Genomic DNA, 22,080 nt, shown 5'->3' with positions numbered 1-22,080 from the left:
GAAGAAGCAGAGATATGGAGAAGTCAAGAAAGAATGTAGACTCTGAGGTTCTCCTCGGTGAACCCGTGATCTCGCGGCCTGAAACAGAAAAGCCTCTTCACCAAACTTCTTCATCCCCAACTTTCCTCTTCCTCTCTTCTCTCTCTCTCTCTCTCTTCACCTAACCTCTTCTCTTCCCCCTTTTTCTTTCCTTTCCCTCTTTCTTTGGGACTCGGTGGCTTGACTGTGTTTGACACACTATTGCTTCAAGTCTCAATTTCCTTTCGTTCCAGGCCTTAATTTTTCTATCTCGAATTTCCGAGGTGCAGCCCACTGGACTGGTCTGTGCCATCGTTATAAGAGATCCGGATCTTTTCAGCGTCGTCTGATATCTTAGGATCTTAGCCTGGATCCTAACTCGAGGACTTTTTGATTTTATTTGTTACGCAAACTCAGCAGGTCCTGCAGGTGTTTTGCAGTAATCATTTCCCCACCCACTGTATTTACTAGTCATCCTTCAACACGTCGCCCTAAACCATGGCCAGTCATATCATTGGCAATCGCAACAGCACTCCTGAAGCATCGAATTCAACCCTCCGCCCTCCATCCTCATCGCGAAATCTCGGATCGCACCAGCTGCGGGCGTCGGCAGACATGTCCGGGTTCCCTTCGCCGCTGTCCGCCCGAAGCATCCGTCCATCATCGGAGGTCTTCTTCAATCAACAAACCCAAGGTCAGAATACGACGGAAGATGCTTTGGACCGTGCCGCTCAACAGTGGCTTGCGGACATTGATCAGTACGAAACTACATTGGAAGAAATGGCAGCTGCCACGCTTGACCAGGACTTTAAGGATGAACTCAGTGCCATCGAGCAATGGTTCCGTGTTCTGAGTGAAGCTGAGAGAACTGCGGCCCTGTATGCTTTGCTGCAGCAGACCACTCAGGTCCAAATTCGGTTTTTCATCCAAGTCCTGCAGCAAATGTCTCAAGGTCACCCGATGTCCGGCCTGCTCTCCCCTGCCAACTTTGGCGAAAAGGGTATGATAAACTGTCCACATCACCTTTGGGATGTAACTAACCTGCTTTTCGTCGTGTAGATGCCATGTCCAGCCGCCTGAGCGACGCTATGTCGAAGCTTAATATGGACACCTCTCGGAACTCCCTCGGACGACCCCCGCCATCCCCTGGCGCGAAACGCAACTCCGTCCTCGACCCTTCCACCATCAATGCGATGTTCCCGGATGCCGCTGCGGCCATTGCGAAGAAGAAGGCTGAATTCACCCAGCAAACTGGCAATGCACCTCCGTCGAATCGCAATAGCGCAGTCTTCGATCGTGCCTCTTTCGTGGCCCCTACCATCTCAGCACCTGACAACAATTCCGACGGCCTGGGCCAACAGCCTGGCTCCCCGTGGGCTCAGCGTGGTGTTTCAGACACACAACCCCCGATAGCTCGGCCCAAGTCATCCTCCGGACACCAGCCTATGGGCCAGTTCAGCCAGACCTCTGGCATGCGCTCGCCTCTTCCCCAGACTGCCAATATTCCCGCTCCCGATATCGAGCCCCCGCTGCTTTCGCCATACAACGTCGGCAACCACAGTTGGGCGTCAATGACCAACACCCCGATGACTGCGACTTTCGGTCAGCAGTCGCACCAGAACCCCAACAATCACGCGGATATGGTGGCCAATGCCACGGCAATGAAGCTGGCTGCTTTGTCGACTGTAAACAACCGCATTGCACTGGATGACGCGCGCAAGTACCGCCGTTCTCGCTCCAATGATGGCCAGGGCAAGAACTCCCAAGGAAACCCGATGCTGTCCCAGGGCTTGGCTAGCCCAGGCCTGGGTGGACAGCACTTGGTGGCCGGTCAGCTTCTGAATACTCAGCAGCTGGCAGCTCTGCAGGCCCAGCAACAGGCAGCTATGGCCGGTAGACGGTCTCGCCCAACATCGCCCGGCATTGCTATGCACGGTGGTGGCTTGACTCCGATGGGCTTTACCTCACCGCAGAACAACGGATTCCTGGCTGCATATGATCCCAACAACCCTCTTATGGGTAATGGATTGGGCTCTTTGAATATTGGGCAGTTTGGTCTGGGTAATGAAGGCTACCTGTCAGACCACTCGGAGGTTACACGAGGCCGCTCTCCGCGGGGTCGCCGTGGCAGCTCGAAGCCGCCTGAGGATCCCACTGACCCGGCTCTTCTGAAGGATATCCCCAGCTGGCTGCGATCCCTCAGGCTGCACAAGTATACCGACAACCTGAAGGACCTGCAGTGGACAGAACTGGTCGAACTGGACGACAAGGCCCTGGAAGATCGCGGTGTGAACGCTTTGGGTGCACGCAACAAAATGCTAAAGGTAAGCGCTGCTTGATATTTGATTATGATTGTCCACTAACATTTCCATCAGGTCTTTGAACAGGTCAAAGAGGCCCGTGTCGACGGTAAATTCGAAAATCTGGTTTAATGTGATATTTGAATTTAAATTCAGCGACATCATGGGACTGGCATTTTCTTTCTGCTATGTTTACAGCATAATCGAGGACATGGGGGATCTGAAATGTATCAAACGCTGTGATGTGAACGGATTCATGAGAAAGGCTCGGGATTATTGAACATTGGATTCGGGTTAATAGTAGATATGGACATGATTGATTTGATTTACGCTTAATACTCTTTTAGTATTATGCTGTTGGATGTAGTGTGTAATATCAGTCTGAAGCACTGGCATATAATTTTCGGAACTGCCCAAAAGACCATGTGGCCCGTGCACTTCTAGAAACTCGCTGCCACTTCCGACCTCCATCTGTTCAAGCTGAGAGCTGCTGTGACAACCTCTCCACGACAATATCTCGCGGCGGAACAATTTCATCGCCATTGAATAGCAACCGCCCCACAATATTGATCAAGCCCAGCAAACCTCTGCTCGAGACGTGATCACCACCCGCAACGAACACCGAGAGCCATAGCTCGACCTCTCAACCGAAACATCAACTACAACAAATCAGGGAATAAAAGGACACAAAGCAGCCAAAATGGCACCAACAAAGCAGGAACTCTCCCTGCTAATCACCCCTCTCGTACCCGAGGCTGTCCAGCACAACAACCGCGTATGAACTTTCCAACATCCCACATCCCATCCAAGCACCCCTATCCCGCACCACATGCACCTCCATGTCCCCTACACTAATATCAGATCTACATCCGCCTCCTCCGTCCCAAATAGCACACCCAATTAACAATGGAACTAGGTCCTCTCCTCTCTCCACAGCCTAACCTCCTTCCTCCTCGGTCTGTCCGCCGGAGTCCTAGCCCTCCAATCAGGCTACGGCTTCGCCTTCTATTTCCTTGGCACAATCCTGGTATCAGGGCTCTTCCATGCGGTGCTGATCCGACGCTCCGGTGGGGCAGGTGCCGGCTCTTTCTTCCCTGGCAGTAACACTGGTGAGATCGAGGGTGCTATTGAGATGGATGAGAAGAGTAAGGCTGTGCGCATGCAGCTTGGTGGAAAGGCTGGTCCGAGGAAGATTCTTCGCAAGGGCGCTTGGAGGGATGTTTGGTTTGGCGGTGGTGTTATGAGTGAGGCCCTTAGTGGGTTTGTTCTTGGGTGGGCTGGTGTTGGGGGTGTTTTGAGGTGAAAGGAGTATTGGCTGGTAGATCTTGGGCTCTATTTAAAAACCTGCGAATGGGGTTTTCGGGTGATGCTCTAGGAGGTTGTATATGCTCCGTACGAATTGAATTGTTACATGCTTTTAATTGATACCTGGGTACACTTTTCTCAAACACGTCCGCGGGCTGGAAGATCACTTGGAATGCAGATATTAAAGGTCAAGATGGCCCTCAGCCCTCAGCATATATACATATTGTCCTGAAAAGAAGCTAAAGACACAAAAATGCACCAGGCACTGGTTTCTTACTCCTTCTCAGCAACCTCATCGACAACCTTCTCAAACTCCTCCAACACCTCCTTAGAAACAGGATAAGTATACTCCACCGAAGGAAAAGCCCTACTCTTAACCTCCTCCCTATAAGCCTCAATCCCCCTCCTCGCCTCCCCCCAAACATCCGCATAAGTCTTAACAAACTTAGGCAAAAACCTCCCTTCAGGGAAATTCCCCAACATATCAACCTGCACAAGCACCTGTCCAGAACACCCATTCCCAGACCCAATCCCAATAGTCGGCACGCTCAGCCGGCGCGTAACAATCTCCGCAATCTCAGGCGGCACAGCCTCAATAATAACTATAAAAGCGCCCGCCTTCTGCACAGCCAATGCATCCCGCAGCAGCTTCACAGCGCCCGCAGCAGACTTACCCTGCACACGGAACCCACCCAGTGAGTGCTGCCGCTGCGGCGTTAGCCCGATATGCGCCATAACAGGAATACCCGCTTGCGAGATCTTGCGGATCGTAGGCGCCATCTCCGCCCCGCCTTCGAGTTTAATCCCCTTCATTCCGCCTTCTTTTACCATCCGGATTGCGGATTCTAGGGCTTTTTCTGGGGTGGTTTCGTATGAGCCCATGGGTAGGTCTGCGATCTGTTGCTATGTGAGATGTTGATGCGTTTGGTGGGGCGGAGGATTGATATGGATGGGTTATGCATGCACATGCATGTATGGGTACATGTATATACTTACAGTGAAGGCGCTCTTGACAGCGCGGTTTACGCTCCGGCAGTGGAGGAGCATCTCGTCCATTGTTACTTCGTTTGTGTCTTCCATTCCCATTGCGACCATTGCGAGGCTGTCGCCTACGAGCACGATTTCCATTCCGGCTGTGTCGGCGACATGGCCGCTAGGGAAATCGGATGCTGTGAGGACTGTAATGGGTTCGTTCTTTTTGTAGAGGTTTTGGATGGTTTGGATTGTTACTTTTTTGCGGGTGTTGGTGGCTGGTGAGCCCATTGGTGAGTGGGAGCTATATTGCGCAATGCATATTTTGATAGGTGATTGGCGTGGAGGAATCAGACTTCTGAGGTGTAGTGCTGGGCGTCTCAGGCAATTGAGTGTTTTCATAGCCATTTTGAAATCGAATAACTCCTAACAGAGCCAGAAGAGAAAAGCTGAATAGTAAAAAGATCTGAAGTTGACGTTCTGGCGGATGCGGCGTAGTTCGCAGTACTTGGGACCCAGTTGAACCTCGGCCATCCGGAGGTCGATATACCTCGCTTGTGTTGAACTGTGAACTCCTCAACTCCTCTTTTCTTTGTTTTGTCTATTTCATATTTCGCTATTCACTAGTTTACCTAGATACCTATTTGAATTCTGTTATTCTACAGTGTGGTATACTCTGACGTCATACGATATTGATAAGCCAGGACATACCCTACAGCTTCTTAAGCAGTTGCTTATCCGTCTTCAGCCGAATAGAAAGCCCAATAATAGAAGCAACGAGAGCCATCGCACCAGCATAGACTATAGCCGGACGGTAACCCAGAATCCCCTTATTCTCCCCACCAGCAGCATCAAGGATAAACCCAGCAATGGGGGCGCCCTATGAATTAGTTAGTACTACAAGCTCTTCTATAAAAACCCACACAAGCAACCACAGTCAACTTACAAGCAAATAACCCCCAGCCCAACCTGTCACAACCATTCCCATAACAACAGACACTCTCGCCGAGCCAAACGTATTTCCAACAACAGTAGGCATAGTTGAAAAGAAGCCCCCATTCGCCATACCATTGACAATAACAAAGACGATCAACGGCCCTAGCGAAGTAGAGATTGGCCAGATAATCAGCATGCTCAGTGCGCTTAACAGAAGGGAAATAAACAGCGTATTCAGCGGTCCGACTATATCACTACACAGCCCGCAAAGCAATCTTCCCAGCGCAGAGGAGAAATTGAATGCTGCGACAATACCCGCTCCCGTGGCGGATGACATTCCCAGCGAAGCTGTGAAGAGAGGTAGGAAGAAGGGCGGGACTAAGAGTGGGAATGTGGCGATTGCGCCCATTGCGAAGAGGAGGACAAAGCGGACGTCGCGGAATAAACGCCTATAGAGGGATTAGCCCGGGAATAAAAACAATGATAGTATAACAAAACGCAAAGCATACAACGTACCAATCCACAACAGCCGAAGGCGGAATCGGAACCCGCTGCTTGATCAGATACGCAGCAGGCAAGCCCGTGGCCCAAGTAGCGAACCCGATAATCCGGAACGTCCACTGCACGCCCACACGCTCGAGGAGCGCATTCATCACGAAGCTAATCACAGCACCACCCAGTCCACCCGCCGCATAGACAATGCCATTCGCGATCCCACGCTTCGCTCGGAAATACTGCGCCGGCGTGACGGAGACGACCATGAAGCAGAGACTGGTAGTGCTAGTCAGTAACAGTGCAGTAAAACCTCCTCTCCCAGCCATAAGACCAGATACATGTATAGCCAGCGTACCAGGGTATACCATCTACACATTGACACAAGTTCCAGACCGGATCAATCTCACCTAATCCCAACACCCATAACAATACCAGCCGTAGCAAACAAGCCCCCGATATTCATAGCCGAGAATCCACTCAGCACCTCCCCGAGACCCAAAAATAACACGCCTGCCAGGGCAGATCGGCGCGTCCCGAGTTTGCGGATAATGCGTGCGTTCAGAATACCCAGGAAGGAGATACATGCTGTTGCGAGGGATCCGACGAATGCTAGTGTTGACGATGTTGATACGCCTTCTTTTACGAGCGCGGCTTGCAGGATTCCCCAGCAGTAGGACGTTCCGATGAACCACCATGTTACCACTGCGCAACCTAATATCACAACCCAGCCTTCGCCGCCGTCCGGGACTTGTGAGTCTGCGAGCAGGGATTGCTACATTATGTCTGTTTCGGAGGGAGTCGTTGAGAGGCCATTTTGGCTGCTTGTTCGTGCGGGCCTTTCTTCTAGGGTTGTGTTTAGGTCTGCGAGGGAGATACTGGTGCTGGTTGATTGGGGATTGGCCATTTTGGAGGAGTGTATCTCCTTGGGGGTGTAGGAAGAAGAGATGGGGCTCGGACATATCAGTCTTACTAGTCTTGGAACTACTACGGATCCATCTGGGCCTTTAGCTAAAGAAACTTCGATTGAAAATGGTATAATATGGCTGTTTTCGGAAGGTGCCAGTCTGAAATGGGAAATTATGTTGGTTTATCGTTTAAAGTAATTTAACCTTGCAAGCTTCCCCTGATTCATATTCTGGAATTTAATAAACATTAAAGCTTTTCCTTAAACTCGACTAGCCCTTGGAAATACGTAGACAAAAGACATGGTAGGGGTGACCTCACCCGGGATTGCGCGGTTAGCCTCGGAGGATGTGGAGATGGTTGACATGTAAAGGGCGTGTTTGGGGACGATCCATTATCAATCAGATAACTACCTGACATTTGAGCAGATCTGAAGGCTGAGTTGCCAATGATTGATTACGTGGAGGACCGAGCATTGGGGATTGAGGTAAGAACATGCCATGTTCAAACGATAAGGTGGGATATATTCACCAAGCAAAGTCTATAAAAACAAAGCAATCAAAAGGGGTATGCATTTCCCTAGGAAGAAACCAAGTAGGAACCAAGTCCATTCTAAACAATCCGCTTCTTCCGAGATTCAAAAGGGTCAACAAACAAGACCCGACCAAATAAACCAGCACACAAACCAAGGGAATAACGCTGAAAGAATATCCACAACAATAACAGGATGTCCATGGTCAATGCCATGGGATACATCCAATATAGACAATGCTAAGTGACAAATGTAGAGGTGAGGCGAAAATGTGAAAATAAAACATGACCAGGATGAACATGATATTAACAGGTCATAATCGGGTATTTCAGATCAGACTCCAAGCCAGGGAGGAACAACTGATCGATGCAGAGAGGTAGCAAGCAATAGATGCAGTGAAGAAATGAAGCGCCGAAAAACCAATCACTCAATGTGAGGAATCTCGTCGGAGGAATTGGCAACGGCACTTTGAAGAGCGCTGGTCAAATCAATATGGAAGAAAGGCCGGTTCATGCCCTGCACGAGCGCAACCTTAGGACGACGCTGGTACGCCTTGCTGTCCGTGATCTCGCGATTGAACTTGTCCTCGCGGATGACTTCGGAGTCCTCGGACGCGGTCTCGATGCCGTCGGTCTCGCGCGCGGTGGTGTTAGAATCGGACTTAAAGCCGGATTCGATATCCGAGGGCTTCTGGGACTGATCGCGCTGGTTGGCGATGATTTCGGCGTGAGCCGCGGCTGAGGCGCTGCCTTCGATCTCGGCCACGCTGAAAATGGGCTTCCACCGGTGGAAGCCGTCGCTAGCGACGGGTGTCGGGTAACCGAAGCCTGCGGCAGCCAGGCCGCGCTTTGTCCAGCGGTTGTTGATGTGTGCGAAGTGCCATTGCACGGTGCGAGGGGAGGCGTACATATCCAGCTGGTTGCGTACGTCGATCAAGTTCTGGATTGAGGTCACGTCGACATTGTTCACGGAAGAGAAGTCCAGAATGACGGCTTGGAGAAGAGGCAAGTGTGAGTCGTCGTCGCTGCCTTCCTTGCCGCGGCGGGGACCAGCGTCGTTCCAGGGACGGTCACCGCGGTTTTTGTAGGTGTTCGGGTTCGTTCGGCGGGTGTTCTTGAAGATGTTCGCAACCAGGGAATCGGTGTAGTGGTTGGCGTTGGGGTAGTTGAACCCTTCGGCAAAGCGGTAGATGAAGATACCAGGAAGGGGCTGCTCCACTTCGATATCGGGGTTGGAGCCATCAGTATGGTTGAGGGGAAGGAAGATCGTTCGGTGGTGGTGTTCCTCGTCGTCGGAGGGAGTCTTGTTAGTCCCAAACGATCCGTACTTTCCATCGCCATCCAACAGGTGGTCTCCGACAACGGAGTGGATAGTGACACGGCCCAGGAACTGACCGCGGGCTTTGGCCACACGGAAAAGCAGGACTGCAACCGCCACACAGACTGTGCAGTAGATACCATTTTCAATGGAGGAGAAAACGGTGACAAGGACACCAATGAAGAAAATAATCGCATCAAGCGGAGACACGCGCCAGAACTGGTAGACAGTGTTGGGGGGAGTGATCAGATCGCCGACAGCGTGGATAATGACGCCAGCCAGGGAAGCCTTGGGGATGTAGAAGAAGAGAGCGGGCAGGGCATAAATAGCCAAGAGCACCACAACCGCGGTAATAACGCCAGCAAGGGGAGTCCGCACTCCAGCTTTAGACTTGATAGCTGTTCGGGAGAAAGATCCAGTCGCGGGGTAGCCACCGAGGAAAGGCCCGAGAAGGTTACTCACACCAATGGCGACAAATTCCTGAGAGGGATCGATAGTGTAGTTGTTAACACGGCCGAAAGACTTGGAAATAGCGATATGCTCAATCAGAAGAACGATGACCGCAGCTGGAAGTTCACCCACGAAGGCTTTGATGATCTTAGCATCCATAGTGGGCACGGCGGCCTGTTGGAATCCTCGAGGGACTGATCCGAGGAGCTTGAACGCTGGGTTATCCTTGCGGTGCAAGTTCGTGGCGGCACTAATCATAGTGTAGAACAAAATGACAAACACGGTGCGAAGAGTCGAGACAAAGAACCACATCTTCGCCCTAGCAGGCTGCTTTCTGGCAGCGTAAGTGCATACTGAGCGGATAATGTAGAGCATTGCACAGGCAGTGACACCCATAGCAGCATCCAACGTAGAAGTGGGGAGGTATTTGAGCGTATTGATAATGACCTCGTAAGTGGCACCGCGCGTACTGAAGTCGGCTGTCTCGCCCAACATGGTCGGAACCTGTCCCGAGCAAATGCTCAGAGCCGACCCGGTCATGAATGCCGAAATAGCAGGGAGAGGAATGAAATCGACGATGAATCCGATGCGCAGCAGACCCATCACTAGAACAATACCACCACAAATGACAGCAAGAGCGGATGCAATCAGATGTGCAGGATAGTCTGGGTATATATCCTGGACTTCGGTCACGATAGTTCCGGTAAGAGTCGACATGACGGCCACGGGCTATGAGATGAGGTCAGTAATATGTTACTTTGGTTTCAGCCGGTCGGAGTATCACTCACCCCAATGGTAATATCCTTGGACGTCGCAAAGAACCAATAGATCAAAACTCCCATGAACGAGGAGTACAGACCGTACTGGACCGGCAGTCCAGCCAGGTTAGCATAGGCCATACCTTGTGGCACAACGACCGCTCCAACGGTGATACCGGCAACCAAGTCGCCCCACAGCCATGTCAAGTTGTAGTTGCCAATCCACGTGAGAAAAGGGAAGAGATTGAGCAAGTATCTGCCCAGTTGGGCTCCCGATGGGGTGATCTCGCGAATCCAGTCAATGCTTGTTGGCTCGGGCTCATTGTACGAGTATGTGTCGACGGTGCCCATGGAAAATGCGGATTCTCCTCTTGTAACGGTTTCACCAGTAGCACCCAGAGGGTCTCTGTATGCGAGCTTGATCCCGAGGACCTTGGCCAGGGATTGCCCAATATTGGAATTGGCTTCGCCCCATTTTTGGAACATGATTATGCTTGTGCAGACCGGAGTTGACAATATCAAAAGCCGGGTGTGGACGAAGCTTCACCACGGGGAGTGTATTGGGAACTGGTGGGAGGATAGAGTCGCCAAAAAATGTGGTGATGATCAAGAATATAAACAGAATGTCAAATCAGACAATCAGATACTCTGCATGGCGCGACAACCCGGGAAAATAAAGAAAATAAGAAAAAAGCAAAGAATGTTGGATGCGTGATTCGATCCCAAATGGCGCAATATCTAAGCTCTCCAGATTCAGATTAAGATTTGAAAATTCCGCTTGGCCCGAGTTGAATTCAAGCAAGGGTTATACGAGAGACTTGAGCAAAGTACCTCGTAAGATAATAAAAAAAGTAAAAACCGGCTGAAAGTCCACGTTGTTAAAAAGCCAGAGTGAATTTCCCACACGGCAGCCGAGTCCGATGATCCCAGTTGATCACAGACGAGCGTAAACCCGACAGGTCCCACTCGGTCTGGAAGAATGACGACGGGTCGTGGAGTATATCCGTTTTTTTACACGGGGCCCATGGTCGAGATGGAGACGGGATTAACTTGGATGTTATGTGCTGCTTGCTTGAAGCACTATCATGTACAGCTATTAAACTATTCATTGTTCTCATGATATTTTTCTCACTTAAATAGGTCATGTAAATCGCATCAATTCGGCAAATATGGAATGTCCTCAATGATCAAACTGGGGAGAAGCTGTCGCAGTGCCAAGAACTGTGGGTGACGAATGATAACGCGCTTTGATGAGATTTGCCCCAAGAAGATCAACAAGTGGATCCATCAAACCAATCACGGACCCTCTAGAACACGCAATCTGCAGGCGAGATGGTGAAAGGGCAGAGGTTCCACGTTTTTGTGAGGTTCTTCTCTGTTTCAGGAATCTTCCACCTGGCCAAGGTTCTTTAAAGCTGATTAACTTTATTCCTTTACCGCCTTCACTTCGAATATCAAATTACATAATTGCATTTTCATTTCCGAAGGTTCCAAGGTTCCAAGGTTCCCTAAAAGTTTTATATAGAAGCTTGGAACCCTGGAATATCCTTATAACGTACAGCTCCACACCTAACGGGATCTACAATGTTGTAGAGCATATTTATCATTTGCCGCGTGGTCCCTGTTGCCGAGTGGTCTATTCGTTTTAAATTCTAATTAAAGTCTCGCGTGGGGTTTTGCCTTGGCGCTACTCTATCTGTTAGGTGCATACGAAGTACTCCGTAGGGAGACACGGAGTATCCCGTAGACCGTTGCCTTTTTACAACATAGCCACGCTATCTCTGAGTGATCGGCCTCTGGAACCTTGGCTAATGATATCTCAACCCAGTAGAGCAGAAAAGAGGCTGCAGTTGTCTCTTGTGCCATAACAGATGCTCCAACGACCAAGGTTTGAGGCGTATACAATCTGAATATGCCGCTTAGAACAGGCACGTCTCTCCCCTGTTCCCCTGCATATTTTCCCACTTTGTAAAGGCGCAATCAAGATCTAAATCACGTCATCGAGCTTTATAGTTGGCCCGCGTCTAGCGAGATATGCTAAATACCAAAGTACTACGGAGTAAAGCAGTGCTACCTACTGTAGCTGCGCCCTTAACTTAATGGTGCCACGAGGCTACCCATGTCACTCTTGGCGTTCTTGCAGACGTATCAGATATCTCTGTTTACCTCTTCCATCTCGGTCGCTCGCTAGTCTTCCCGGTGCATTCCTCGGCACTTTCGACCATATCACGCAAGACATTCCTGCCACTACCCAGGTTGCATAGATACATATCCATGACCTGTGGATTCTCTTGGCCACCTCACTAGACATTATTGCGACATACAAGAGAAGATACAGCCGACAGGGAGAAGGAAAAAGGAAATAATGTGGCGTCGCGCCACTCATCTCATCTCAGGCAGCTGACTCTAAGACATGGTCGGATCTGCAGCTGCGCAGGTGGTTATGGTTGCACAACCGTGCTCATGGGAACATGATCTCCGCTATACGAGGACATCGTGCATTGCGCTTCTCCTCGGAGATGCTTTTCGGATTTAGCCTCTTCTTGACTAGACGGGATGGCGCCTGGCTTGTTTCTTACGAGAACCTTGGCATCTATATCAACTAGTGATTCAGTTGGTTAGATTATTGGTTTGGTTTTGCTTTCTTTTTTGGACTCACTTCTCGCCCTTGCCGCTAAAACCACATAGCCTCATTATTATCTCTCGAGATCCCATGTCCTTGGTCCCCGGGTCCGCTTTGCGCCACTTCTGGATATCGATACGGGATCTTGTGAAAGATTTGGAGGTCTTACCCCCCGAGCATGCCATAAAACAGAACAGCCTCGATCCCATTTCTCGTGTCCGTATGAGGTGGCACGAGACACTAGGTGTCCTCGGGTGCTTGCATTCATATGCAGGGGTGACCATGAAGTCGCTTTTGCGGGGGATACCGAGGATGCAGCTCGATGCTACTGTATGTAAGGAGTAGCCATCGACCTTTCTGGGCAGGCATTCACCTAGCTCTCCTAACCCTTGTTTCCCTAAGGGAAAGCTAGAATGACCACGAAGTAGGATTTTGAATCGCCAAGGGAAACAAGAAAGGGAAACGGTATCAGTCCTACCCAAAGCATTTCCGGCCCTTGTGGAGAAGGTAACACCTAACAGACATGTTAGTAAGTACGCCAAATTGGATCTGTTCTAGAACATATAGTCATGCCTCCTTTCGATGCAGGTGAGCTTATAGCTCTTGGCCATAATGCACAGATGCTCAAAGCGTGAGACCAAGGTAGGTACTTGGTCGTAGATGAACAACACTCCTCTTTCGCAATTGGTATAATCCCTGTAGTATGTCTAGGTGGTCTGATCGGGCCCTTTATTGATTAGCTTGAAGTCAATAGAGCTCGATATCTACTCCGTAGTGCTTGTCCAAATGTTATTGCGTGGTGACACAATCGCGTTATCCTTTTTCGTCATCTAGCAACAACTTTGGCAATCAGGTGAATGTCATTCGTCTGATCTAACTGGTCTATCGGCGTCAGGGAGTGAGAGAGACCTGGCCATCCCAAGAATTTCCTCCCTAGCCACCCCTGGCCATACTGTCTATCCAGTTTGGACTTCTGTTCATCAAATTACTGAACGGACCTACCCTATCGATTTGATTCAGGAAGTCGAGCAGTCTAAGTTTCTATCCCTACAGTCTCCGGTTATCCCAGAATTTGCGTTGAGACAGGAATCCCACTCCATGCAACCCGGTATCAGGTCAACGGTCACGACAAAAGACGTATCTCTATTGCGAGCCTGTCGCCTCTCCCAAGAAAGTCACCTATCTTCAATATCTTGCGGCTTGTTACCCTCACTGCCACTCGAGACATTATACCTCTTCGGTCAAGTCATTAGCATAAGGATTACATGGTTCCGCAGGTCAACCTTCCATTGCTCAGGGGATGGCTCTGGCACGGATAACGCTTTTGTCGTCCCGTACTCAATCGCAAGCACTTTCTTGTATTCGGGATGATCTTCTCCGACCCAGTAAAGGTCAAAGCCGAGCAGTTTCTCAGCCCACGAAAGTGCCATTTTTTGTTCCTTCAGTATCAGACAGTACCTAGCCACATCATAGTAGCCAAAAGATAATGTAAGAGAACAGACCACACAATAGAAAACCCACCCACGAGATCTTGTTGTGGAGTTGGTGCCCCAGGCTCCAACACCTCGTTTGACAGGTAGATAGTTTGCTCCACCTCGATACAACTCTCCTACTCCTGCTCTTTGGTCCTTACAAACCATAGTGCCCGAGACATTGTAATGTCTCCATTTACCTCCGCGGCATTGGGTGGGCCTCCCCAATGTTGTTTCGCCTCTCTCCACCTGTACCGTCTCTCCAGCGGGTATTGCGGGAAAGTGCTGGTCACATCCGGTGGCTAACCGCAATGAATTTTCGATGTCAACAAAAGAGTCTTCCCCTACTCCCCAAAGTCTTTGTTACCTGTTCCTTGGCTACCGTTGAAGCGAGGAAACTTCGATGCATATCCCGCTATGTCTGCTCAAGTCACCATCCCTGCACGAGTGCTCGTTGGCTCTGCGCTTGCATATTTTATCTTCAATTCTATCAACGCTATTCGAAACCGGCCAAATTTGAAACATTCTCCGCGGCCTGCTTCTCTCACGCCTGGACAGATTGAGATCATCAAAGCCACCATTCCAGTCCTCGAAGAGCATGGGTACACAATTTCGTCCGTTTTCTATCAGACCTTGCTTGCTGAGCATCCTGAATTGAACGAAGTCTTCAATACCGCCAACCAGGCTAGTGGGCACCAAGCTCGCGCTTTGGCTGGCGCTCTCTATGCATACGCCTTGCATATTGATGACCTGGCCGCACTTGGCCCTGCTGTTGAATTGATTTGCAACAAGCATGCATCTTTGTATATTTCACCCGGGGACTATGAAATCGTCGGGGAGTATTTACTCCGCGCCATGAAAGATGTTTTGGGCAGTGCATTCACAAAGGATATCCATGACGCCTGGGAAACTGCATATGGGGCCCTTGCGAATGTTCTGATCAGCCGGGAAGCCGCTCTCTACAAAGAAAACTCTGGTTGGACTACTTGGCGCAACTTTATCGTCATCAGGAAGAATATCGAGTCCAGTGAGATCACGTCCTTCTACTTGAAGCCGACCGATAATGAACCGCTGCCAATCTTCCGTCCGGGTCAATACATTTCGGTGAAAGTCGACATTCCTAGACTCAAATATCTACAACCTCGTCAGTACTCTCTCAGCGACAAGCCCCAATCGGACTTTTATCGAATCAGCGTCAAGAAAGAGACAGGGGCAGGTTCTACGTCGGGCCTGGAGAACCCCCTCGGCTATGTTTCGAGCGTTCTTCATGATGAGACCAAAGAAGGAGATGTCATTCAAGTATCCCATCCGCGCGGTGACTTCTTCTTGTCTTCTGAGCAGTCAACACATCCTCTTGTGCTGCTGTCGGCTGGTGTAGGAATCACTCCTATGATGTCAATTTTGAACACTATTGTTGCAAGCTCCATTGACCGCAAGGTTCACTTCATTCATGGATCACGTACCACCAAAGCACGTGCATTCCAAGACCATGTCGAAGCTTTAAGCAAAAAGCATCGCAACATCCAGGTGACACTCTTCACCGTCCAGCTCTCCGATGAGGACACCAAAGGGATCACACATCATCATTCTGGACGCGTGAATCTCGAGAAGCTGAGCCCAGACGCTGACCTGTATCTGGACAACAAGTACACGGAATACTACGTCTGCGGCCCCGAAGGCTTCATGAGCGATACGTCAGCAGCCTTGAGAGCGCGCTCAGTCACCTCAGATCGGATCAAATTAGAGCTGTTTGGAACTGGCGGAGTGCCACAGTAAACTTGTTGTGCTTTGCATAATACTTTGTATTGCTTAGAGGTCGGGTGCGTGCTGGGTCTGGCGTCAATTCGAGCCTCGGAGGTGTCGTGGTCTAGTAGGCCAGGGAAAGATCTCCCAGGAGGCCAAACATCATTAGTAACTTGACTAATAGAACTCAAGATCTTGGACATACATAGGTACTATACAATACGTACTTGATTTCCTCTGCTGGGTGGGGTTTTCCTATCTTAGCTGCCGCCGCTTTTATGAGGGCGCTCATATAGTTGATCGGTAAAGCTAAACGGAGCTTTTTCCGGCGGGTCGAAGGTTTCCTAGACTTCCGTGTAGAATCTTCACGCACAAAACTTGGCTTCTTTACGGGACGGTATCGAGGAGGTGGGCCGTGTGAAAGCTTCAGAAAAACGAGTTGCTAGTGGTCCAGCTAGCAAGAGAGAAGCTCATAACCTCCTAGAGAATACGATACAATGTAAGACTCAGTAGAGAAAGCAATGTATGTATTCGGGTGGATGAAGAGGAGAAAGAGAAAGAGAGAGTGCAGGCTGACTATCTAGGTTCTATCAACATATGATGCCTGAGACATCAAACAACATGTCTCAGAGCATCTTTCTTAGGTACTCCAACACATCATCGGGTATGGCTCTGTAGCTTTCCAATCTTCCCCCTATGACAAGGTCCTCTAAAGTTGCTTTCCTGTAGTCCTTGACTTCCCATAAATCATCGGGAAGCATCTTCATCATTTCTCCCGTTCCCCAGATCTTGCGGCAATAGGCCGGGACAGCGAAGTTACTCTCCCTGCTGATACAATCCTCGATCGTTCGATTGACATCCTCCAAGCTTCGTGTCGCAATAGACGGGTCTCTGCCGTGCTTCTCTTTCATGATCGCAGCAATTTCCATGCCTGTTGGTGCAAGCTCTGACAAGGTGATGGTCCGGTTCTGTATAGTGGATATAGGTCTGGTGGTGAATATGTCGACGTACGCAGCTGCTACGTAGTCCTTGGTGCTACAAGGAATTAGATTAGTCAGACCAAAGGAATTATTTAGATGAGAAGGAGTCTCTGGGTAAAATGCGACGCACCACATAGGAACTTTTTCGGTAGCAGAGTTGCCGGTGTAGACCAATATGTTATTCTGCAAATCGATACCCACTGCCCTATAATTTATGAAAGTCAGTAACGGATAAACATCCCGAGTGGTCGGTTAATGACTCACGGTGTACTTAAGGTGAATTCAGCGAAATTCCCTACGTGGATGACGGAGGTTGGGATTCCAGAATCCTTAGAAGCCCTTTCGACTTTCTCTTTTGCCTTCATACAGGGCATGCGCATTCCCTGCTCACAATACCGCAGACAGCAATCTGCAGGGGAGAAAAGCTGGACATTAGTCCTAGGGATGGCTTTCACAAAGCCATGCTGTATGTCGGTACCCCCGTCTCCAACAAGAGAACTGAGAAGTCCATTAGCATAGATTCGCAAAGGTACAGATACGCAATAGCTCTGACTGACATCACAATGTCTATGTCTTGCAAGGCACCAACCAAAGCGTCTTCATCAAGAAGGTCGACTTCAATCTTTCTCACATGATCGGGGAGATTGGAAGTATCCGAACTAGGGCGATGCAAAACAGTGATTGGAGCTCCCGAGGCAATTAAAGCAGCAACAACTCGAGAGCCAACGAATCCACGGTGGCCATAGACAGCGATACGGTTGAAGGCCATGATTTGAAAGACAAGAGATGCTTGGAAAAGAATGTTCAACCGGCGTAGAAAGCTGTTGGGATAGGGTCGGTTTGAAAACTAGATAAAGAATTTCGAGCTCTGAAAATTATGATCTTATATAACTCCCGACAAGAAGAACTGTGGGTTCCAAAGAAATGAGCGTGAGTCACCTTCCAAATATTCTGATATAAATTAGAGTAGCTGGTCCACTTCGTATAGAAGGAGGTTCGCAATCTGACCCAAGGAGGAAACTAGCTTAACCCTAAGGGGAATAGATTGGCCATATGCACCTATGTTGTGGATGCATGTGGGTCCAGGCATCGACCCCCTCGTAGATAGATGGATAGTAGTTGTAGGATCTCGCTCTCTCTCTCCAATACAACTCTCTCCCTTCTGCTCCATTGACCCTACCCAATAGTATCAACACCCTATAAGGCTAATTTTGTGGTGGAGTCATTTTACATATTAGTGGTCGAAATAGTGATCGTCGCTTCACAAGGGCACGGGAAGATATATATAGCTTATCCACGTGATAAAAGTTTCCTATCTGGGCCGTTTCGCGAGGTTGTGGATCCGTCTCTGTTAGTCCGCGTTATATATTTTGAAACGGCGAATCATAAATTAGACAGAGGGGTTGAGAAACATGGTCATTTTACATTGATTGATTGCTCGATTATAGGAAAGAAGGTACGATCTTATTGTCCTAGTGAAGAAAAGACGCGGTGGCAAATCACAGGTGGGATGGCATGACGACCTGTTTTCCAGAATGAACATTTTCCCGGCGCCAAAGACTAGTAACAGTCTTTTGCTGTGTGTAGAATGCCAGCCCAGGCTTTCCATAAAACGTATTTGCGCCACCCCCCGCAATGCTCTTCTTGTTTCCAGTGAAGGAGAACATAGGGAGCGGAACTGGAATTGCAACATTTATACCGACCTGTCCTGCCTCGATATTCTTTTGGAAGTACGAGGCCGACGAGCCAGACTTGGTAAAAATAGATGCACCGTTACCATACTCATTTGCGTTGAGAAGGCCAACGGCTTCTTCTAGGGTCTGCACAGAGATACAAACTAACACGGGACCAAAGATCTCTTCTTTGTAACATGCCATGTTGGTGTTGACATTGGTGATGACCGTGGGGGCCACCTAACGAGAGTCAGTAAAGAAGAAATGTGAGGTACAAGCGTTTATCACTCACAAAGTTTCCTTGGGGGTACTTTTCTGGTTTGCATCCTCTGCCGTCTAGAAGAATTGACGCTCCTTCACGCTCGGCCCTCGCGATAAGAGATTCAATTCTCCTTCTACTTTCGAAACTGATCACTGGGCCGACGTCGGCATCTTTCTCGAAACCAGCAGACACGACTAGTTTTCGAGCCTTCTCAACCAGTGCTGGTATATAATTAGAGCTTTCGCCAATCGTCACAAGTACACTTAGTGCCATACAACGCTGTCCCGCCGCCCCAAATGCAGCACCTGCTATAGCATTAAGAGCTGTCTCTTTATCTGCATCCGGGAGAAGGACAGCATGATTCTTAGCACCAAGGTTCGCTTGAACCCGCTTTCCATTGGCTGAGCCCCGTGAGTAGATGTATTCACCAGCACGGTTGCTACCAACGAAGCTGATTGCACGAATTGCAGGCTCATCAATAATAAAGTTAACGGTATCCACGGCACCGTGAACGATATTCAAGACTCCATTCGGGAGACCTGCTTCTCGAGCAAGTTCGGCCAGAATCAAAGCAGCACCGGGGTCTCTCTCTGACGGTTTCAAGATCAGAGTGTTTCCTGTCACGACTGCAATCGGGATACACCAAAGAGGAATCATGGCAGGAAAGTTGAATGGGCAAATGGCAGCGACGACCCCAAGAGGCTCTCGATAACTTCTTGTTTCCATGTCTCGAGCAACTTCGAGAACCTCACCCGGGAGTTGAGTAGTGATGCCGCATGCAGTTTCGGCCACCTGCAATCCACGTAGAACATCTCCCCGAGCGTCGTTGAAAGTTTTGCCTTGCTCTAATGTAATGGATGCGGCTAAGCGGTCCCAGTTCTCCTTGATTAGGTGGGTAAAGCGGAACATAATTTGCTGTCGTGCAATGATGCTTGTGGCCCTCCATGCCGGGAATGCGTTTCGGGCTGAAGAAACTGCCATAGAGAGTTCCTCTGCAGTAGACTGAGGGACGCGCGTGACCAGATTGTTGGTGGCGGGATCATAGACAGGAATCCAGTGGGTAGCCTTGGACGGTACAAATTCATTGTCCAGAAAATTGGGAGTGTCGGCAGGGGAGACAATCGGAGCATGTGTCATGCGCACTTTTGTGCCTGTCGAGGCGGTTCCGGCGGTATTCGTAGCCATTCTTATCATTAAAGCCCACAGGATAATAAGTTGTTATTGAAGAAGAAGAGAATACGATTACTTTCAAAGTGGCGGCATATTACCTTTTAGTATTGAAAGGGTTATGGAGCTATGGGATATACTTGCTCAATGCGATTATCTTGTGTGCTGTCCGCTCCACGGAGTATCAAAACGGATATTGCGGACTTGTTCGGTAGGTTCCTTTGGCACGGTCCTTTCGAGTGGATCCAAGGTATCAGAGCCAACGTTTACCATACGCCGTCGTGCCCCATGCTTCCCCATGTTCGTCCAACACACAAGCCTCGGGTCTACCTGTCGGATAAAGAAAGGCCAATCTATACGGATGGTTGCGGCTGATGCGGCGGACCGGATATTGCGGTCATTGCGGTGAATCTCATGTGAATGTACATACCTTATCGCTCCAACGCGCACGAGACCAGGCACTTGTAGAGCACACTCGGACCGAAAGGAATATGCGCAGATGCGGGGCGATCGCATAAAGTGGGTCGCCAGATATGGATACTACGATGTAATTTGGACCCTTGCTTTATACCTGTTCGCAGAGCCGTACCGTTCTGATATTATAAGTCCCCTACCGCTGCTGAACCACTTTGATTCTCTTCCAAACTGTGACTGTCACGTTTTTCTGCCTTTCGATATCTGCCTTTAAGATCATCCAGTGTCCACCTGTCTAGCCCTTTCGAAACAATGCATGCTGACTACCTTTGGACAGCGGCCCCGCTCATAGTATCGGCGCCCATGGCCAAAGTTGCCATGCCCAAGCTTGCCGCAGCTGTCTCAAAAGCAGGAGGTCTAGGATTTATTGCTGCGGGTTATCATAGCGATCATCTTGAAGATTTGCTGCAGGAGGCGGAAGATCTGCTCCAGGAAGGCACTGCGGAAACTCCAATCAAGGTTGAGGAAGGAACCCCAAAGTTCCTGCCGGTCGGGGTTGGTTTCATAACGTGGAGTGCCTCCTTGGAGAAGGCCCTCCCCTCCTTCTCCAGATACTGCCCTGCTGCTGTTTGGCTATTTGCCCCTCCACAGGGCTTCAGGGACTTGATTCCCTGGGCCACTCGTATTAGAGAGGCCACAGCATGTAGGACCAAGATATGGGTCCAAGTCGGGTCTGTCTCAGATGCGGTGGAGGTGGTCGAGGCCATCGACCCGGACGTCATCGTTGTCCAGGGGCTGGATGCCGGTGGGCATTCACTAGCCCGGGGAGCTAGCATAATTTCTCTTGTGCCAGAAATCAAGGACAAACTCCAAGAGCTTAGGCCTTTCCCTCAGAAGCAAATCGACGTCTTTGCTGCTGGTGGAATCAGTGACAGCCGAGGTGTCGCCGCCGCTGTGGCACTTGGCGCCCACGGGTGTGTCTTGGGAACCCGATTTCTCGCTAGTCCCGAATCGTTGGTCGCTCATGGCTATCAAAAGGCGTTACTCGATGCCTCAGACGGGGGAACAAGCACAGTTCGGACTAAGATCTACGACAAAGTTCGCGATATCCATGGATGGCCGGAGGGCTACGATGGCCGCGGTCTTATCAACAGAACCTTTATTGACCATCTTAATGGTTTGAGTGAAGTGAAAAACCGAGAGATGTATCGTGAGGAGCTAAAACGTGGAGACGAAGGATACGGGGTGAATGGGAGACTTACCACATATGCGGGAACTGGAGTTGGACTCATTAGGGAGGTTATTCCTGCTGGTGACATTGTCAAATCTTTGCGCGAAGGCGCTCGCGCCTTGCTCTATGGACCGCATAATGTATCCAAACTTTAGGTGGTCAGTGTATATCAACTACATCGATTGTTCGTCTACAATGTACCTGTTGTAATGTTCTTATCATAGAATATTACTGTTCTATCTGTGATTGTAGAATGTGAGGACGTCACCAGCATGCTGACAATGTATATATTTTCAAGCCGGTAAATAGGGGTGGTGCTTTGAACGTGTTTCTTTTCACCAGGTGGTGGATGAATTTGAAATCGCCAGGCTGATTGAGAGTGACCGATATTAACTAGTTAGCACTTATCAACTCTGGAAGAGGTAGGATGCCGTGGATTCTCCACAGCACTTAAATTATTGCACGGTACCTCGGGCCATTCTCTCATTTTCATCTATGGGGGCATGTAGACCAGCTCAGCAATTGGGGA

General features: G+C 49.6%; 11 protein-coding genes across 11 annotated transcripts; 5 read left to right on the top strand and 6 right to left on the bottom strand.

The window, feature by feature from the left end:
- Positions 1–516: 516 nt before the first annotated feature.
- Positions 517–2,450, top strand: N7525_010754 (RNA-binding protein VTS1; the record flags this gene model as incomplete). The annotated part of the gene is made up of 3 exons (XM_002561262.2): positions 517–1,018; positions 1,078–2,342; positions 2,394–2,450. 3 exons carry the CDS (start codon positions 517–519, stop codon positions 2,448–2,450), a joined length of 1,824 nt encoding a protein of 607 aa, XP_002561308.1.
- Positions 2,451–2,669: 219 nt separating this feature from the next.
- Positions 2,670–2,920, top strand: N7525_010753 (uncharacterized protein; the record flags this gene model as incomplete). The annotated part of the gene is given in 2 exon segments (XM_061215210.1): positions 2,670–2,684; positions 2,699–2,920. 2 exon segments carry the CDS (start codon positions 2,670–2,672, stop codon positions 2,918–2,920), a joined length of 237 nt encoding a protein of 78 aa, XP_061067722.1.
- A 98-nt stretch (positions 2,921–3,018) lies between these two features.
- N7525_010752 (EMC6 family protein) lies at positions 3,019–3,621 on the top strand (the record flags this gene model as incomplete). The annotated part of the gene is made up of 2 exons (XM_002561263.1): positions 3,019–3,093; positions 3,235–3,621. 2 exons carry the CDS (start codon positions 3,019–3,021, stop codon positions 3,619–3,621), a joined length of 462 nt encoding a protein of 153 aa, XP_002561309.1.
- Positions 3,622–3,896: 275 nt separating this feature from the next.
- Positions 3,897–5,003, bottom strand: N7525_010751 (3-methyl-2-oxobutanoate hydroxymethyltransferase; the record flags this gene model as incomplete). The annotated part of the gene is made up of 2 exons (XM_061215209.1): positions 3,897–4,526; positions 4,620–5,003. 2 exons carry the CDS (start codon positions 5,001–5,003, stop codon positions 3,897–3,899), a joined length of 1,014 nt encoding a protein of 337 aa, XP_061067721.1.
- Positions 5,004–5,307: 304 nt separating this feature from the next.
- On the bottom strand, positions 5,308–6,930 carry N7525_010750 (Major facilitator superfamily domain general substrate transporter; the record flags this gene model as incomplete). The annotated part of the gene is made up of 5 exons (XM_061215208.1): positions 5,308–5,475; positions 5,542–5,980; positions 6,048–6,302; positions 6,434–6,798; positions 6,859–6,930. 5 exons carry the CDS (start codon positions 6,928–6,930, stop codon positions 5,308–5,310), a joined length of 1,299 nt encoding a protein of 432 aa, XP_061067720.1.
- A 954-nt stretch (positions 6,931–7,884) lies between these two features.
- Positions 7,885–10,472, bottom strand: N7525_010749 (SLC26/SulP family anion transporter; the record flags this gene model as incomplete). Its single annotated transcript, XM_002561266.2, has 2 exons — positions 7,885–9,957; positions 10,017–10,472. The coding sequence occupies 2 exons, from the start codon at positions 10,470–10,472 to the stop codon at positions 7,885–7,887; spliced, it is 2,529 nt and encodes an 842-aa protein (XP_002561312.1).
- A 3,378-nt stretch (positions 10,473–13,850) lies between these two features.
- Positions 13,851–14,039, bottom strand: N7525_010748 (uncharacterized protein; the record flags this gene model as incomplete). Its single annotated transcript, XM_061215207.1, has 1 exon — positions 13,851–14,039. One exon carries the CDS (start codon positions 14,037–14,039, stop codon positions 13,851–13,853), a length of 189 nt encoding a protein of 62 aa, XP_061067719.1.
- Positions 14,040–14,498: 459 nt separating this feature from the next.
- N7525_010747 (uncharacterized protein) lies at positions 14,499–15,857 on the top strand (the record flags this gene model as incomplete). The annotated part of the gene is made up of 1 exon (XM_002561268.1): positions 14,499–15,857. One exon carries the CDS (start codon positions 14,499–14,501, stop codon positions 15,855–15,857), a length of 1,359 nt encoding a protein of 452 aa, XP_002561314.1.
- A 714-nt stretch (positions 15,858–16,571) lies between these two features.
- On the bottom strand, positions 16,572–17,573 carry N7525_010746 (uncharacterized protein; the record flags this gene model as incomplete). Its single annotated transcript, XM_061215206.1, has 5 exons — positions 16,572–16,612; positions 16,660–16,859; positions 16,935–17,009; positions 17,069–17,302; positions 17,362–17,573. The coding sequence occupies 5 exons, from the start codon at positions 17,571–17,573 to the stop codon at positions 16,572–16,574; spliced, it is 762 nt and encodes a 253-aa protein (XP_061067718.1).
- Positions 17,574–18,303: 730 nt separating this feature from the next.
- Positions 18,304–19,924, bottom strand: N7525_010745 (CoA-acylating methylmalonate-semialdehyde dehydrogenase; the record flags this gene model as incomplete). The annotated part of the gene is made up of 2 exons (XM_002561270.2): positions 18,304–18,717; positions 18,770–19,924. The coding sequence occupies 2 exons, from the start codon at positions 19,922–19,924 to the stop codon at positions 18,304–18,306; spliced, it is 1,569 nt and encodes a 522-aa protein (XP_002561316.2).
- Positions 19,925–20,632: 708 nt separating this feature from the next.
- N7525_010744 (nitronate monooxygenase) lies at positions 20,633–21,706 on the top strand (the record flags this gene model as incomplete). The annotated part of the gene is made up of 1 exon (XM_002561271.2): positions 20,633–21,706. One exon carries the CDS (start codon positions 20,633–20,635, stop codon positions 21,704–21,706), a length of 1,074 nt encoding a protein of 357 aa, XP_002561317.1.
- Positions 21,707–22,080: the final 374 nt, after the last annotated feature.

This window comes from Penicillium rubens (assembly GCF_028828025.1).
Source record: "Penicillium rubens strain IBT 27055 chromosome Unknown utg000004l_segment0_segment0, whole genome shotgun sequence".
Lineage (NCBI taxonomy): Eukaryota > Fungi > Ascomycota > Eurotiomycetes > Eurotiales > Aspergillaceae > Penicillium > Penicillium rubens.
Note: the sequence above shows the minus strand (reverse complement) of the source record. Positions and strands in the feature narration are given on the sequence as shown.